The sequence below is a fragment of the Panthera leo genome, chromosome D1 (genome assembly GCF_018350215.1).
Source record: "Panthera leo isolate Ple1 chromosome D1, P.leo_Ple1_pat1.1, whole genome shotgun sequence".
In the NCBI taxonomy this organism is placed as follows: domain Eukaryota; kingdom Metazoa; phylum Chordata; class Mammalia; order Carnivora; family Felidae; genus Panthera; species Panthera leo.
The window spans coordinates 10,205,324-10,222,615 of NC_056688.1; the positions used below are offsets into that span (position 1 = coordinate 10,205,324).

At 41.2% G+C, this 17,292-nt stretch overlaps 3 protein-coding genes and 1 pseudogene across 8 annotated transcripts; 2 read left to right on the forward strand and 2 right to left on the reverse strand.

The window, feature by feature from the left end:
• Nucleotides 1-985: 985 nt before the first annotated feature.
• Nucleotides 986-6,216, reverse strand: PIH1D2 (PIH1 domain containing 2). 2 transcript variants are annotated; one of them, XM_042903994.1, is made up of 6 exons: nt 6,026-6,216; nt 5,024-5,242; nt 3,795-3,918; nt 3,182-3,427; nt 2,586-2,845; nt 986-1,352 (listed from the first exon to the last, which is right to left on the reverse strand). In XM_042903994.1, exons 2-6 carry the CDS (start codon nt 5,198-5,200, stop codon nt 1,218-1,220), a joined length of 942 nt encoding a protein of 313 aa, XP_042759928.1. In that variant the 5' UTR covers nt 5,201-5,242; nt 6,026-6,216; the 3' UTR covers nt 986-1,217. The 2 variants fall into 2 exon arrangements, with proteins under 2 accessions (XP_042759928.1, XP_042759927.1); XM_042903993.1 differs by having other exon boundaries at nt 5,024-5,226; nt 6,026-6,181.
• LOC122199193 lies at nt 4,055-4,511 on the forward strand (annotated as a pseudogene).
• Nucleotides 6,217-6,319: 103 nt separating the features above from the next.
• Nucleotides 6,320-15,457, forward strand: NKAPD1 (NKAP domain containing 1). 5 transcript variants are annotated; one of them, XM_042903997.1, is made up of 7 exons: nt 6,351-6,397; nt 6,926-6,955; nt 7,579-7,655; nt 8,657-8,757; nt 10,331-10,480; nt 12,002-12,055; nt 12,746-15,457. In XM_042903997.1, the coding sequence occupies exons 3-7, from the start codon at nt 7,587-7,589 to the stop codon at nt 13,251-13,253; spliced, it is 882 nt and encodes a 293-aa protein (XP_042759931.1). In that variant the 5' UTR covers nt 6,351-6,397; nt 6,926-6,955; nt 7,579-7,586; the 3' UTR covers nt 13,254-15,457. The 5 variants fall into 5 exon arrangements, with proteins under 5 accessions (XP_042759932.1, XP_042759931.1, XP_042759930.1 ...); XM_042903996.1 differs by having other exon boundaries at nt 6,354-6,397; nt 6,827-6,955; XM_042903998.1 differs by lacking the exon at nt 6,926-6,955 and having other exon boundaries at nt 6,320-6,397.
• On the reverse strand, nt 15,369-17,275 carry TIMM8B (translocase of inner mitochondrial membrane 8 homolog B). Its single transcript, XM_042904015.1, has 2 exons — nt 17,141-17,275; nt 15,369-15,765 (listed from the first exon to the last, which is right to left on the reverse strand). The coding sequence occupies exons 1-2, from the start codon at nt 17,267-17,269 to the stop codon at nt 15,598-15,600; spliced, it is 297 nt and encodes a 98-aa protein (XP_042759949.1). The 5' UTR covers nt 17,270-17,275; the 3' UTR covers nt 15,369-15,597.
• Between the last annotated feature and the right edge of the window lie 17 nt (nt 17,276-17,292).

Below are 17,292 nucleotides of genomic sequence, written 5' to 3' on the forward strand. Positions count from 1 at the left end.
CCTGACACTTTATTAGTGTGTAAAGTTAAAAAGCTTTAGAGGCGCCTGGCTGGTTCAGTCAGAAGAGCATGTGACTCTTGTTCTTGTGAGTTCAAGCCCCACGTTGGGTGTAGAGATTACTAAGAAAAATACTTAAAAAAAAATAAAAAGCTTTAAAATTAACGAGGACTTTAAAGACCTTATGTTGAACTAGAAACTTACAAGGAAGATGTATTTATACAAGATGATCAAGGATGTTTAAAGTTTGATGTGAACATTGTTGGGCTATAAATTGGAAAGTTGGTATCTTTGTGTTGAACAACCATCTGACAACTCAGATGCATGGAAGTTGAGAAACACATCACCTCTGTCTTAAAATCATTTTTTATGTTTATTTATTTGGGGACAAAGGTGCAGAGAGAGGGAGAAAGAGAATCCCAAGCAGGCTCTGCATTATCAGTGCAGATCTCCTGAACCGTGAGATCATGACCTGAGCTGAAATCCAGTCGGATGCTTAACCGGCTGAGCCACCTAGGTGCCGCTTAAAATTATCTTCTTAGGAGAAAGGCACATGTCCCGAAGTCAGCTCCTTTTTCTTAAGGTTAGATTATTTTGCGTCTTAGGTGCAGTAACACCCAGCTACTGTTACTGCATCACTGTATCCAAGACAAGTCCTTTTGATGTTAAAAGGTCTGAGTAGCTTGCACTCCTACCATCAGGGCTATTTTATAGAAGTACAGAGGTTCACAGAAGCATAGGTTTGCATGTTTTTACATTGGCCCTGTATCTTTATAGCTGGAGGAACTGCTTCAGTTCTTGGTAATAAAAAATTTACATAGTCTGGGATTTCTTCCTGATGCAAACATTTACTAGAGACCAGAAAAACAAGTAGACCAGAATTCCAACCAGTAAACCAAGAATTCTCACAATTTACTTGGAAACAGGATTTTCCTAAATGACAAGTTTGTTACTTTTAAGACCATTAGAAATAGCTTCAAAACAAGTATATCATAGCAATAGTGTTTTAATAGTTTCTGCTTCTAGCCAAGTGTGAGGGGAGTTAAAAAAGAAAAAAAGTATAAACATGTTGATGAGAAAATCTCATTTCATTCAAAAGAACTCTTAAGAAACATGAAACCAGTATTGAAGATAAACCACTACCTCTTCACCCATAATGAAGGTCCTATCCTTCACAGGCCTGTAGCACTGAAAACCCAAAAGCAGATGATGCTCTTGACTTATACCACTGGCATTATGATGATTAATGTAGCTTTCTCTTTGATAAATTTTGCTGTAGTCATTTCAGTATCCACAGATTCTGGAAGATTCAGATATAATCTGTACTTCTCAGGGACCTCAATCAATAAGTCATCCTAAGAATAACAAAGATGAAAATAGAAAAGATTTCTTGGTTAAAATATGTGTTACTGGGGATTATTCCCAGTTATTCACACCTTTCCCATAAAATGAGGATCCCATTTACTGCCATGTGACTTGGCAATAAACTGTAAAGTTGCTGTTGTAGCTCCCTGAGGTTTTGGGATTATTTGTTATTGCTCCTCAATACATCAAAAGTTCACTGCTATGGTGCCATAAAACAGCTGTTGCTGTCCCCAGATTATGTGGCATTGACTTTGTGACTGACCAGGAAACAGCAAGGAAAATTTATCAGCGATAGGAAAAACGGTGATCCAGGTTTTTTTTTTTTTTTTTCAACGTTTTTTACTTATTTTTGGGACAGAGAGAGACAGAGCATGAACGGGGGAGGGGCAGAGAGAGAGGGAGACACAGAATTGGAAACAGGCTCCCGGCTCCGAGCCATCAGCCCAGAGCCTGACGCGGGGCTCGAACTCACGGACCGCGAGATCGTGACCTGGCCGAAGTCGGACGCTCAACCGACTGCGCCACCCAGGCGCCCCCGGTGATCCAGGTTTTAACAGTGATGATAAAGGCCTTAGTAAAACTATCACAATAATTTGAAAGGCAACTAACATGTACCTGGTTTGTGTCTTTAGGTAAAGAAGTGTGAAAATAGAATGTTGGTAGCATGCATTAGTCTTACTGGCTACATTTAATAAGCTACTACAAAAAGAGATGAGCTGAGAAAAGAATTTCCCAGTTTGTAAGTAGGATTAAAAGAGAATATACAGAGCCCAGGGATTCTAAAACGTCAGGACTGAGAAATAGGACTAAGTTTTATTTTCAACCAATTATTTCTCTTGTTAGAGGATTATACATCCTTGCCATTTGAATTCCTGTGAGAATATTCTCACTAGCCCTATTGATGTAGGATTTGGCCTTGTGACCTGAGTTTGGCCAACAGAATGTGGAGTAAAAGTGATATATGCTGTCTGAGAGAAAGTTTTAGGAGCCATTGCATGAGTTACCCATTTGTATTCTCCTTCTTCCATGAGAATGGCATATCTCAGATGGGACCTACCCCTTCACCTGTATCTCGAAATGTGCAAGACCCTGGAGCAGAGGCCTAGGTGACATGTAAGCTGAGTAAACTGCTGTAAACCACTGAGATTGTGCAGTTTGTTACTAGAGTGTATTATAGTAAATGTTGACTGACACAAATTTATAGTATTACCTACTCGACTTACCTCAGAAACACTAAGGTCACAGAGAGATGCGGAATTAATACCAGGCAATTCAACTTTTATTTCAATTTTCAGAGGTTTCTCATTCTGATCAGCCACAATTTTTAATTCATAGGCTGGTTCCTTCATCTCTACCTGGCTCTCTGTACTGGAAATCTCCTCTATCAGACACCTTGTTTTGCTTGAAACTTCATCTTTTGGCAATAAAAGTTGGAAGTCGTCTGGATTGCTCACAGTACTACTTATCTGTTCAAGGGTTAGTTCTTCAGGAAAATAAAAGGGGGGGGGGAGATGAAATTAAAAAAAAATTAATCAACAACATAAAATACTATGAGCTTTAGTGTGTGTGGTGTTAGCCAAAATGACAGATAAAGCTGAAGCTAAATTAGTTTGGGAATCTTAAACCAAAGAACTTAGTTAAAAAGTTTGCAGTACTGAAAAATCTTTAAGGACATGCTAATATTTCTAATGCCCAATCTTTCTATTTTTCTATCTTAAGTTTCTCTTTTAAAATCAAGATTTCTAGTTTGCAAAATGTACACAGGATGCAAAAACAATTTTAAATCAGTTAAATTTTCCACTTACATTTCTTAACTTACCCTTTTTCATTTTCTCTCTTAAATCTGTGGGGTCAGTTTGCATTCTCAACAGATTTTGTTTCATCCTTTGAATGCTTCCTTTTATTCTAAAGTTAGTAATGCTGTAAGAGTGTGAGAGAGTGAATTGGAGTTTTTCCTCAATGCATTTCATGGCCATCTGTATTAATTGATCTTTTTTCACTTGGTCCTTTTCTGCTGCCTGGAGAACATCAGGATTGTAGGCCACATCGAGGACTGTATAAACATCTGTGTGTGTAATTCAGAGGGTGTGAAATGCAGACAACTCATTTCACTAATGGTACTGTCAGTTAATTTATTAAGCCATAATCCTGATAAAACTGGAAAGTATAAAGTATTCCTGCATTTTTCAGAGGTAATCACACAGTTGCTGTATACACAAATTTTCAATTAGGGCATTTCTGGGCATTTTATATGGATTATTATTAGAAAAATTGAACCACATTTATATAAATAAAAGTGCTTATTAGTTATTAACTACATTACAACCAAATAAAATATTTTACTTGTACTGCTTTTACCAAGTAAAATCTGGTACATGCTTATTCCCAATAAAGTTTTTAAAATATGCTTAATCTCCCATAATTCTATGTACCTGATGTCTCAGACCTATCTTCTGGTCTGCCAATACTTAGAGGTACCGGATGAGTGTTTGACTGGGGAGCTGGGATCCTTTTCCACTGACACAGGTTGATGAAAAGTATTTTTTCCTTTGGTTTCTAAAAAGCAAATAATTTTTCATATCTCAAAACCTAGTTGTTTTTTTAAATCATAGCCTAAAGGTAACTCAGATAATTTTATGCTCTAAAATAGCCATTCTGTGTATTAAAACTGTGTTTGAGCCCTTTCACGAAGATGGCACCTAAGGCGAAGAAGGAAGCCCCTGCCCCTCCCAATGCCGAAGCCAAAGTAAAGGCTTTGAAGGCCAAGAAAGCAGTACGGAAAGGCATCCAGGGGCATGAAAAAAAGGAGATCCACACATCACCTACATTCCAATGGCTCAAGACACCGTGTCTCCAAAGGCAACCCGAATATCCTCGTTAACAGACCCCCCAGGAGAAACAAGCTTGACCAGTCTTTCCCCGTGACTACTGAGCCAGCCATGAAGAAAATAGAAAACAACACACTTGTGTTGGTTGGGGATGTCAAGGCCAACAAGCACCAGATCAAACAGGCTGTGAAGAAGCTCTATGACACTGACGTGGCCAAGGTCAACACTCTGATCAGGCCGGATGGAGAAAAGAAAGCATATGTTCGACTGGCTCCTGACTATGATGCTTTGGATGCTGCCAACAAAATTGGGATCATCTAAACTGAGTCCAGCTAGCTAAATCTAAATTTGTCACCATAAAAAAATAAAACTGTGTCTGAGAAATTGTCCTGTTACCTGATTTCCTCCAAGCTACTGACTTTCCTTCGATATACAGCTGCCACTGCCAGAGGAACTGGGAGGAAGGAGGGGGCACTGATCCAAGCAGCTATTCCAGGTGAATTTGACCTTATTTCACCACTTCCTTACCTCTCAGCCAACTAAGTTCTTTTTAGGTGAAAAACCTCCAACTCTATGATTCTCTGTTAAATCATTTTGCTTTTTTTTATTCTAGTAGAAGATGGCTTATTGTGAGATCTCCAAAATGTATCCAGTGGGAACTTCCCATTCTTACTCCTTCAGCATGATCCTCCACACTGTTTCACTCTCCATTTAGAGTGGTAGTTTCCCTCGAGTTTTCTTAAAGCCACAGTAGCTAAAGGTAAGTTATTCTCTGATTATTCCAGGATTATTTCAGTCAAGACCTCCCATCCCTGGGAACCAACTCTACATACCAGGATCCTGGTTTGCAGACAGAGCCATGGTTCTGGGGCGGCACAGAGCTGTTCCCCTTCTTTCAGCTGCTGTTGAATAAACTTCTCGTAGCCCTCAGGGTTGCTTTCAGCCAGATCGTCTAGGAGGTTCCAGAACTGAGTAACTTGGGTGAGCAGACCCTTTGAGGAAGACTCCATGATTGAGGTGAATAGGCCTCTTAAGTCTGTGGAAAGATAGGACTTAAGGGGAAAAAGGTCTGTGTAACTAGTGATTCATTTCTTCTTTTGGAGAAGGAAGAACAGGTCTTGTTTGGGTGAAGTCAGCACCTGTGTCTAACAAATTGTGGATCAGCACCACTTTTCTTTTCCTTATTCTCTAATTATCTAGCACCCCTTCTTAAAGTTCTCAGGTTGTCGTCTCAGATATCAAGTTCTTACCTCTGCCTAGACCCTCTCAAGTGCTGAGGGGAGTCATTGAAAGTCTGGATTACGGGTGATTTTCTTGTTCCAATACCTGGGTTTTGGCTGACCGGTGCCTATCCAGTCCTGAAACTGCCAGAGGTGTGTGTGGGGTGAGGGCCACAGGAGACATCCTCATAGCTTCCTCCAGCTTAGGCAAAGCTGGAGCCGGAATGCCTAGATCCCATTTTAGCTTTATCACTTAACTTAGGTGTGTGACCCTGAGCAATTAGGTTATATACATCAGTTAATTCTCAAAATGAAGACGGTAATACCTATGTCATAGGTTATTGTGAGAATTAATTAATATGGAGAAACTGGGACACTTCGTTAACACTGTATGAGAGTAATAATACACCATCTGTGTCTAGAGATAACCTCCCTTGCCCTCCTCCCCCACTGGAGAGGCGTCCCACAGCAGCCACAGAATGAGGCAAAGAGGAGGTTTGGGTTCTCCGAATACTATAGTAGGGTTAAACTATTTTTTTTTTCTTTTTTTAGTAGGGTTAAACTAAATGGGAAGCTTAACTAAAGAACAATCACTCCAGAGGTCGGCGAACCCACCTCCTCTCTCGGTTCCTTGACAAACAGCGACACCTGTTACCAGGGTAACCAGACCGGGTCCAACATCTAATTGGGTCCGGAAAGCTCCAGGCAGAAAGGACTTTTATATCTAGTTCCGGAATCTCCTCCTTCTTGCTTTTCAGTTGAGCCTGACCCACTTCTTTTCCAGGAAGGCGCCCGCCTCCCTTCCGCACCTTTCGATCTCTAGAGGATCCTGGAAACTCTCCTTGTGGGAGCCTCCGCGTCTCCTGTTGGTGGGAAGAGTTTCTCAGGAGCACGACTTCCGGCCTGGAAGGGAAGTCCGCTCCCTTGTCTCCCAGACCTCCCCCTCCCCCCTCCCCAAATCCCCGCCACGCGAGGCTGCGGCGCACGGTATGGGTGTGTTTGTGTGTGTCTGTATGGGGAGGGCGTTTGGAGGGAAGGTTACCGGGAGCTCCGTGGCCGCTGGGGGGCAGGGATCCCGGTGACAGAGATGGGGGTATTTTCTCTGACTTCCCTTTGGAAGCTTCAACCCCCCCTTCGGGCACTCTAGGTATTTCTTGGGGCCCAGTCGAGGATTGTACCCGTCCAGAGCCTCCCCATCCTTTCGGGAGAGCGAAGCCCAACCCCCGGGTCCGTCCCAGAGGAGCGTGAGCGGGGAATGCCCCGTCTACCCGGCCCTCCGGATTCCGCGCCGGCGCAGACTCCGGCCTCAGTCCGGAAAGAGATCTTCCTGTCGGTCTGGGCTGGGGGCAAGGCAGCGGTGGCCTGGGCCGCGGGTGAGGGCAGAATAACCGGTGGGAAGGCTGCGTTTTCACGAAGGACTCGGGTGAAGCTGCAGAGCTGCCTTTGAGCCCTGACTCCTTGGCTTCCTGGGTCGGAGGAGATCTTGTAATGGAGTGGTTCTTCGTCTCACACTAGCAAGATGCCTGATTTCCTCAGGATCGAGGGGTGAGTGAGCGGTGGGGTGGTTGCACAAAACCGCTGCTAGCTACACACTGGATACCCTTGTCATCTGTATTTTGGAGGCTTCTGTACAAATTAGAAAGTAAAATTCTCCCGAGTGGAGAAATTTAGGGCCTCTCTGCATTTGATGTCAAATGTTGACATTTGCTGGTCCCTGATAGTCTCAAATCTAGATATTTGCTTGACGAACTGATTTTGGGATTCCAGAGTTGATTTCTAATCTGGACCTGGTTTGCCTTGGGCAATCTGGCCTGGGGCAAGTTATGGCTTAAGGGAATTTCACCTACAAAATAAGAATGAAGATGTTTGCCTCATATAAAACATGGGATTGTGTTGAAGATTAAATAAAATGGTGCTCTTGAAAGCACTAACTTTGTGCAGTTTAAAAGAACTTCGACGTACATTTATCTCAGTTACATTCATCTTCATATTAGTGTGGTCAGACATTTTTCTTCTTTTAATGGTAAAGGGAAAACTACCCCTTAGGACTTCTGACTTCTTGTTCAGTGATCTTTTCTTTACCTCGTGCTTCCTTATAACATTGTAATAAAAGAGAAGGTAATAAAGGAAATTATTTTTATTAAGTGTTATATCTTGATTAATTTCAGATTGAAGAATGTCCCGGGTTCCATTGGGGAAAGTCCTCCTGAGGAATGTCATCCGGCATACAGATGCTCACAATAAGGTAAGAGGTACAATCTGGTTATTCCTCAACATTTATTGAAGGCATACAGTGTGCCAAGCATTATTTTGGCAGTTTGGAGATACAAAGGTGAATAAAATTGGTAATTATAATCAATTTGATAAGTACTGTAATAGAGACATACACAAAGTGCTTCAGTGCACTGAGGAATGAATAATGAAATCTGCCTTGGGAAATAAGGAAAGGCTTCACAGAATGGGTGGCATTTGAGCTGCTGATGATATTTGAATTAGTTCTCATTTAACAGGTTAAACTTTACCATGTGTAAAAGATCATTCCAGACAGAAGGAACATCATGTACTCACGTGGCAACAAAAAGGAGCATGAAGCACTTGGGGCTTGGCAATAAACTGTGCATTCAGAAAGTAGGGAGTGGGGGGCGGTGGGGCCACTGGGTAGTGAGGGAAGATAAAGCTTGAATGGTAAGTTAGAGTTGGCTTGTGACGCTTTTTCCTCTAAATAACAAAGAAACCATCAAAGTCTTTAATTTGTATTTGTATCTTAGATGATTAGTTAGCTGGGTAGGGGATAGATCAGATGGAGTGAAATAATAGAGACACCAGTTAGTCAATTGCAGTGCTACCGGTGAGAGATGATGAGCGGTTCGCATGAAAACAGTGACTGAAGTGACAGTGAACAGGGATGAAGAGGAATTTAGGAGATAGAATCCTAAGAACTTGGTGACTAATTGAAACAGAAAGGATTATCATTTGATAATTGCAGCATAATTGCAAAATTAGTAAGGTGATAGGTGTGTCTGTGCAGGGTTAAAAAGTTCTCGTGTGGCTGCAGAACATTTGAGATTCACTGGGTCGGATTATTTAGCCACTCTAGAAATCCTGAATTTGTTTCCCAGGTTCCTGGTTATAACCCAATCTGTAATGCAATAATTAGTGCAGAGTGTTTTGTCAGTTACTTTTCTTTGATGTAAAATGTTATTTTTAGTCATTTATTTGTATTTCTTTTCTTTAAAAAAAATGTAGATTCAGGAGGAATCAGATATGTGGAAAATAAGAGAACTGGAGAAACAGATGGAAGATGCCTACCGGGGAACCAAAAGGAAAATGTTACCCAGTAGTTCAAGGTGAAATTGCAGCTCTAAGAACCAAAATAATTCTGATCTTCTTTAGAACCGTTAACTTTCACGTAAAAGCATTTTAGTACGCTAAAGATAGATGAGTTCAGTTCTGTGAATCTTTAAGCCTTCCTTCTTTCATAAATCTAGACCCACGCATAAAGATAGTGGCTATGATACATATGGCTTAATTCTTGGCACTGAATTCCAAAATTCTACCTTGAACAACTTTAAAAGTTAAGGATTTTGTGTATTCTGACCTTGCTTGGTGGCTTTTAAGATTTACTGTTGGTAACTTACAGTCACTTAAGCTATCATTCGCTCCTTTCCTCTGTTAGTCTTAGATTCTCTGTGAGCCTTTTCTTTACCCCATCTCCTTGTTGTGTTCACCAAGTCACACAGCCTTTCACATTACCTTCTAAATAGTTTCACTGTTGAGTATAAAGGATAATACAGGCTTAGTTGTCTTATCTATGGAGGTATAGGAATGTCTGAGTATTGGGAACATCTCTTGGGCTTCATATGCCTGTTAGTGTAGAGCTGTGTATATGAAAAATGACTATACTAATAATGCTAATTTCTAAACCCACCCAGGGAAACAATATATGAGATATTTAAGGAGAGTGAGTGTGCCTGTGGAGTACTCAGGCTTTGGAGTACATACAACTCAGGATTGGCTGTATGTGAAGGGCTTTAAACAAGAAAGTATTTGGGGTCTCCAAGGTAAAGAAGGCATGGTCTCAATATAAAAATAAATATCTTTGCAGATATTTGCAGATAAAATGTTTCCTTTCTAAAGATGGTCCTTTGAGAATTTAGAAGTTAGTGCAGATGATGGTTTGTCTTGTATTGCTTGTTCAATTCTAAGAGGCATTTCCAGGAACAAAATACTATTTTTAGAGTGAATTATTAATACCTGTCATGGTCTAATAAATCTTTAAATCATAATCTCTTTAGGGGCAGGATTCTGATTGTCTCATTTGCTATTACATTCCTAGCAGCTAGAACTGTGCCTAGCATATAGGCGGCCCTTTAACATTTTTGATAATCAGTTAGCTTGCAGAGTGACTTGTTAGTGGACCTTGTAAGCACAGGCTGTGTCAATGGTTCTCAACTGTTTTTCTACCCCAGCATCCTCATGGGTTAGGCCTTGTTCCTACTGTTACTATGACCTCAGTGCAGAAGGTTGCTGATTTTCGAGGAAGGGAAAACCTTCCCTGGAGATTCCGAAATCTCCAGAGTAGTTGGAAATTGTCACCAGCTGTGATTATTCTCAGCATCCTTCTTTGCATGCCCTCCTACTTGAGAATCAGTGAGCGAGCTACAGCATGCCATAGTCCATAAGTCATTTTTGTCTGTATCCTGCAATAGGATGGGTAGTAATGGTCAGATTTTCCCTGGATAAGTGTACAGACTTAGACAGTAGAACAGATCATGACTTTTTACATTTTTTTTTTTTAATACTAGTTATCAGGTGGTTGTTTTCCCCTTAGCTTGTTCAGTGGGTTTTGTGTATGACATTCCATAAAGGAACCTTGCAGATTGCTTCCAGATATAAAAGTTCTTCTGTTTTTCCTTATAGCCGGATGCGTAGTGATGGTTTTGATGAAGAAAGTCAAAGAGACTATTGGAGGCCAAAGACTGAAATTTCTGGGGCACTGGAAGATGACTTTCTTAAGGCTAAATCCTGGAATAAGAAGTTATATGATTATGAAGCTAATATGCCAGACAGGTTTGTAACTAAATTCTTGTGACCATTAATGATATCTGACTTGAGAGTATATACTTTTAAAAATTAATTATCCCTACAAAAACTCGCACACAAATGTTCATAGCATAATTATCATAATGGCCCCAAAGTGGAAACCCAAATGTCTGTCAACTGATGAAGGGATAAACAAAATGTGGTACAGTAGTCCCCACCCTTATCCATGAGGATATGTTCTAAGACCCCCAGTGGTTGCCTAAAACCGTGAGTAGTACTGAACCCTATATATACTATGTTTTTTCCTATACATACATACTTATGATAAAGTTAATTTCTTTTTCTAGTTTTTAAATATTTATTTTTGAGAGAGAGAGTGAGCACGAGCAGGGGAGGGGCAGAGAGGCAGGGCAGAGGATCTGAAATGGGCTCTGTGCTGACAGCAGAGAGCCCTAACCCAGGCTCAAACTCACAAACCATGAGATCATGACCTGAGCTGAAGTCGGATGCTTAACCGACTGAGCCACCTAGGTGCCCCTGATGAAGTTTAATTTCTAAATTGGAGACAGTAAGAGCTTTACAATAACTAAAAATAGAACAATTGTAACAATATACTGTAATAAAATTTATGTGAATGTGGTTTCTCAAATATTTTATTAATACTGTATTCATCATTCTTCTTGTGATGATGTGAGATGATAAAATGCCTGTGTGATGAGATGAAGTGAGGGGAATGATGTAGGCATTTTGATATAGCGTTAGGCTGCTGCTGACCTCTGACAATATGACAGAAGGAGGGCGATCTGCTTCCAGAAAGCAAAACCGAAGATAAGGGGGGACTAATGTGATGTTCTTTGACGGTGAAAGGAATAAAGTACTGATATACTGTAACATGGATGAAGCTTGGAAACAGGTGGAAAAAACCAGACACAAAAGGCCACTTATTACATGATTCTATTTATATGGTATGTCCAGAATCGGCAAATCCATAGAGACAGAAAGTAGATTCGTGGTTGCCATGGGCTACAGGAGAGGGAGGAATGGAGAGTCAGTGCTAGAGGATGGAGTTCCTTTTTGGGTGATGAGAGTGTTCTGAAATTAGATAGTGGTGACGGTTGCACAACTCTGAATATACTAAAAGCCACTGAATTGTACACTTCAAAAGAGTGAATTTTATGGTATAGGAATTACATCTTAGTAAAATTGCTCTGTAAAAAACAATTGTCCCAATATAGACAGCATTATGTTAAGAGTTGTTTTTGGAGAAGTATTTCACAGCTAAAGAGCAGAGTAGAAGAGTTCTTGAGAATGGCAAGTTCTCTTACAAATGGACAAAAGAATCCTTTGTGTCTAAAATGATAGTGTGCAGTACAGAAAATGTAGCCAGTTAAGTTACTGAGCTTGAAGATGGGGTTGGCTCTATGGTGTTTTCTTTGTTCTGTATGCCTGTCTGTGTATGCGTGCACTCATAAGTCCGTCTAATTTTTTTTTAACTTAAATGTATGTATTGCCTTAATAATAACATATAATATCTGTGTCATCTTACAGATGGGGTCACAGCGGTTACAAAGAGTTATACCCTGAAGAATTTGAAACAGACAGGTAAGGCAAATAGGCTTACTGAAAAAAAAGTTAGAAACCAAGTGAACCAATACCAAGTAATACTATTCCAAATCTGAACTATAAATGGGGTTCCTAATTTTATTTATTTATTTATTTATTTATTTTAAAAATGTTTTTTATTTATTTTTGAGACAGAGAGAGCATTAGCAGGGGAAGGGTAGAGAGAGAGGGAGACACAGAATCTGAAGCAGGCTCCAGGCTCTGAGCTGTCCGCACAGAGCCCGACTCGGGGCTTGAACTCATGGACTGTGAGATCATGACCTGAACCAAGTCGGATGCTTAACCAGCTGAGCCACCCAGGTGCCGTGGGTTCCTAATTTTATGAAGGAGATAACATTTGCCATTAAAAATGTAACCAGAAAATAATAGGCAATTTAGTTTGGAGATACTTGATATTTTGCCGTTTCCTGATTGATGTTCTGCATATACATAGCATTTAGGTTCTTCTACATAGTATTCCATACAGTAACTCAAGGTGACAGATGAGAGTTTATCTTTAAGAAAACAAAATGAGAAAACAAAAAGAGTGATAGTCTCACAGTAACCCTACGTCAAAGCTCGTATTTAAAATTCAGATGTTAACCCCAACTTTCTATCTAGAGTGTAGAATACTAAAATATTAATAGACTTTTTATTTCCTATAGTAAAGCAGTTTCTCTTTTTTATTAGTAGTGACCAGCAAGATATTACCAATGGAAAAAAAACATCTCCCCAAGTAAAATCATCTACCCACGAGTCTCACAAACACAAGAAGTCAAAGAAATCCCACAAAAAAAAGCAGAAAAAAAAGTCACACAAAAAACAGAAGAAAAGCAAAAAGGAAGCCACAGATGTAACAGCAGATTCCTCAAGCGAGTTTTCAGAAGAAACTGGGGCTTCTAGTACCGGGAAAAGGAAACAGCCACATAAGCGCAAGAAAAAATCCAGGAAAAAGTCGCTCAAGAAACCTGCTTTATTCTTGGATGCAGAAAGTGATACTTCCCAGTCCGATGATTCCGCATCCAGCAGTTCTGAGGAAGGCGAGGAAAGAGACACTAAGAAAACCAAAAGGAAAAAGAGAGAGAAAAAAGTCCATATCCCTGTAGTTAACAATGAAATACAGGAGAGGACAAACAAACGCACAAATTGGAAAGTGGCTACAGATGAAAGGTCTGCAGAGAGTTCAGAGGATGACTAAATGAGAAAGAAACATTCTTCATTTGCCCATCTGACTGGTTACTTGCAGCTCTGTCACCTTGGGGTTTTGCCAGTGACTCTATTGCCCAGCACAGGGGCCCTGAGGTCAGAGCTGTCCTGTGCCATCTATATATGTTCTGACAGACTTGTCTTGTTTTGGCCTGTTAAACTTGATCCTCTTACTGTTAATAGGGAATCTGGTATTTTGTTATGAAGTTTTCTCGAAGAGATTATTTTTTGCAATTAATCACATTTAGGGTAGAGTGCATATACAGCAAATTAAAGGACCCAGAAAGCTGAACCCAATAATGACCTGGGTACACCAATTGGAATGTTGAATCTGGGGAAGGGCAAGGGTTGGGATTGAGAGGTGGATTGGAACCGGTGCTGTGTAGAATGCTGTAAGGGAACATCGTGTTGCTATCTTTATATAGCAGGTGCCAGGACTTAACTTTTTGTGTCTTCAGCCTTGGTGCTTTGATCTTTCTGTATTTGGCCCCTTAGATATGGTCCAGTTTATTTAATGAGAAAAAGTGTATAAGAACAAGATATTTTTCCTCCATAACATCCATAGACCGCTGTTATGAGACTAGGGTTTTTTGGTCAAATTTCTCTGCTGGACAGGGTCTGTGGCTACACTCAGTATACCCCTAAACATGGTAATTGGATAGTAAATGGTTTTCTACTTCCTTTGTTGTCTATTGCCTAAATGGCCTTGTGTTCAAAATTCTTTCTTCGGTTGTCTTAATCCTCAACCAAATGGGATAAAGTTAGGAATTGGTCATGCTGTTTAATGGTGCTCTGAACAGGATTCAGGGTTGCAACTGCCATTTAAATGTTATCTTCCTTGTTCATTTCTAAATCTATTAATGAACTTTAGATTTTCCCTGAAGTTATGTTGAATCAGTTCCAAAATGAAACAGGCTTCTCAGGGATGCACCCACTTCTTCCCAGTCAGCCTTCTGATTAAAGCACCAAGCAGAGACCGTATTATTTCCCTTTGCTCTATACTGTGATCCCTACTGTTAATTCTTTAAAAAAACAAAATATCACTGAAAAAAGGCTGGTAGAACACAGGTGAGTTTTTTCATTATCACGGAATGTCAAGTGACATTGTTTTTCCTGGTTGTCACTTCATCGGCTGAGTAGAAAACTTGAAAACCCAGACTTTTGGTCTTGGTTCTGCCACTAACTAGTTATGAGGTCTGAACAGGTAAGTTAACCTTCCTGGCCTTACCTTCCCCATGTAGAATACAAGAAATACTTCATGGTAGCATGACAGTCTAAGACACCAGCAATAGAATAGAACTATAACAACATTCCATGAGGTGGTAATACTTTGTGGTTCTAACTACTAAATTTGTTCTTTCCAGAACAGATTTCTAATAAAGTGCTTAGTCACAAAATACATGGTTGGCTAGAGGTTCTCATCCCTTGATTATAAGCAGGTGCTACCTTTGAGGATATTTACTTGAAATATTAATACTTTGGTACTCAACTGTCATTGTTCCATGGCGTATATTTTTACCTTTGGGATTAGTGGGGGCCCATGGGTGGGAGGGCAGGACGTCTGTAATTACTACCTCTTAACCTAAAGCAATTGTTTTGTTCTTGAAGTAAGTGAAATCTTTGTTGGAAGGAGTCTTCATGTATTTTTTTGAAGCATTGTTTCTGTGCTGTAAAAGTATTGATTTTAGCACAGACTCAGGAAGATGGGCCAGTGGAACAAGGCATTTCCAGGAAGTTGGTTCTGTTTTGGGCTTGACCTTCCCTTTCTCCCATACTAGCAGGCCTATTTCTATCCCAAGAATACACATCTTGCCTGTTTTGTTTTTTTGGTTGTTTTTTTTTTTTTTTGCCATGTTTACCTTTTCTTGGTCATGTATAAGCAATAAAGCTGTTTTCTGTTCTTCACCCTTCTCAACCCCAATTTCTCTTCTATACCTTAGGCTAAGGTTTTGATGGTTCTTCTAGCCCCCTTAATTAGTGGTTTAGGATGGCCCTTCAAAACCCAAGATCTCTCATTTGCACTACTGGTCTTGGAACACTTGTTTCTAGTGTTCCTGCCCATCAGAGATCTCTATATTAAATCCTAGAATGGGGTTAAAAAAAAGAGTTGGAGAATTCACATTTATTGAGTAATTGTTGTGATACAACATGGAATTTCTGAATTCCAAATAAATAAATTTCACTTTTTGAACATTTGATCTGTGACTTTTTAGCACCAACAGGCTTGGTAACAGCCTCAAGTTCACCTGACAATGGGCTGACGACCTTCCCCCAGTGGCCCATCAATCTGCTCTAACAAGTCCTTTGTTTCTTCTGTCATTCTCCCAAGGGATGGCCTATTGCCCTCCTTTCTGTACAATCTGGGCAAAGCGACTGGTGATAGCAAGAGTAGTGTCAATGAAGCGGTCCACACAGCTGGAGAGGCAGTTTTCAGTGCGAGAGTCTAGGCGATTCCCTGGCTTCTCCACACATTTATCCCAGCATAGCTCCATGAAGTGATGCACCTAAGAAGAAAGAAAATAGCCATTGACGTCTGCATATAGGTCTAACTCTGCCAACTTTATTTCCTTCCCATTCTTCTCATTTTCTATCACCTGATGGAATCATTCAATCAACAAACCATGGGCTCTCCTCTTTCCTCACTTCATAACTTGTCACCAGTATGGCCCAGATCCTTGTCCTTATGTTGCAATAATCCTTTATCCTCCCCATTTCTGTTTTTCTCTTTAGTGATTGAAAATTACTCTCCGTCACGTCACCCCTGTGTTTGCTTAATGCATCAGTTCCTCTCAGCCACTCAGGGCACTCCCTTATTTAACCACTAACCTGTTGTGCTTCCATGAAGTACATGCATAGCATACTCGACCCTTAATATTCCTGGAATGCCCTCCCTAAAGATTTTTCCCATTCTTCAACACAGTTCAAATTTTTACCTCCTTGAAGGCCACAGTCTATTTTTTACAACTGTGTTAAGTCCTTAATCAGATTGTAAATTTTCAGGCAGGGTGAGTATCTTTTATCTTCCCAATTAGCTCGAGTATAAGCTGGGAAGGTATGGTACCAATGAATGTCCCCCAAACCACTGCATTCATCTCACTCCAAATCTATCCCTTACAGAGCAGTTCTTTAACCATTTACTGAGGGCGTCCTTTTGGGGATGCTGAGTACTCAGTCAATACTGTCTGCGGTCCTAAAGTGTGACTGTCCTCTCAGTCTGAGACGTGGTTAAGCAACAAGCCATACTGGGAGTGGTCCTGCTGCTAGTAAGCGACCAGGCCGGGTTTCAAACGGTGGCGAAAGGGCTCCAAAACACTTGTTCTAAACTACAGTCCACACGGACTACTTCAGAGTCCACTTTTCTCCATTAATGTCCTACTACTTTGTCGTTTTCAAATACATTATCGTATATGGTCTCTACAATCCAGTGAGACAGCAGGCGACTGACTGCAAAACCAGGACCCATATGGGTGGGTGTCTTGCCTAGAGGTACGTGGCCTGTAAGGGGCAGAGGCAGGATCAGAACCCAGACCTTCCGAATGCCAAGCCCAGAGAGCTCGCCGCCAAACTAGTTTCCGGTGACCTTGGCGTCGCCCGAACCTTTCTCCTCTGCTTTACACTTTCTCTTTCCCCCACGCCGGGTTTGCCGAATAGGCACCCGAGCACTACGGGTCACCAGGGCCTGGAGGGCCATGCTCATTTCTTTTCCGAGAAGAACCGGGCGCAGCAAGAACGAGCATTGGGCAGCCTCCCCGTAGCGAGGTGGCAGAGCTCTGCTAGTTTTTTTCTAGCGGCAGTCACTTCGCGGGCTGAGTAAAGAGCCTGAAAAGTCAACCTGAGCCTCAGCCTCCTTTCTCTCCACCGCGGTCCTTGTCCTCGCACCTGTGCCGTGAACTGCGCTTTCTGTTGTTCGGCTGCCACCAGGCGCTGCAACTCCGCTTCGTCCGCCTCACCCAGCTCCGCCATCGTCCACCTCGAACTCCCGGCCTTCCTACGAGCGTGTGTGCGCATGCGCGGCGGACGCGCGCCAGCTC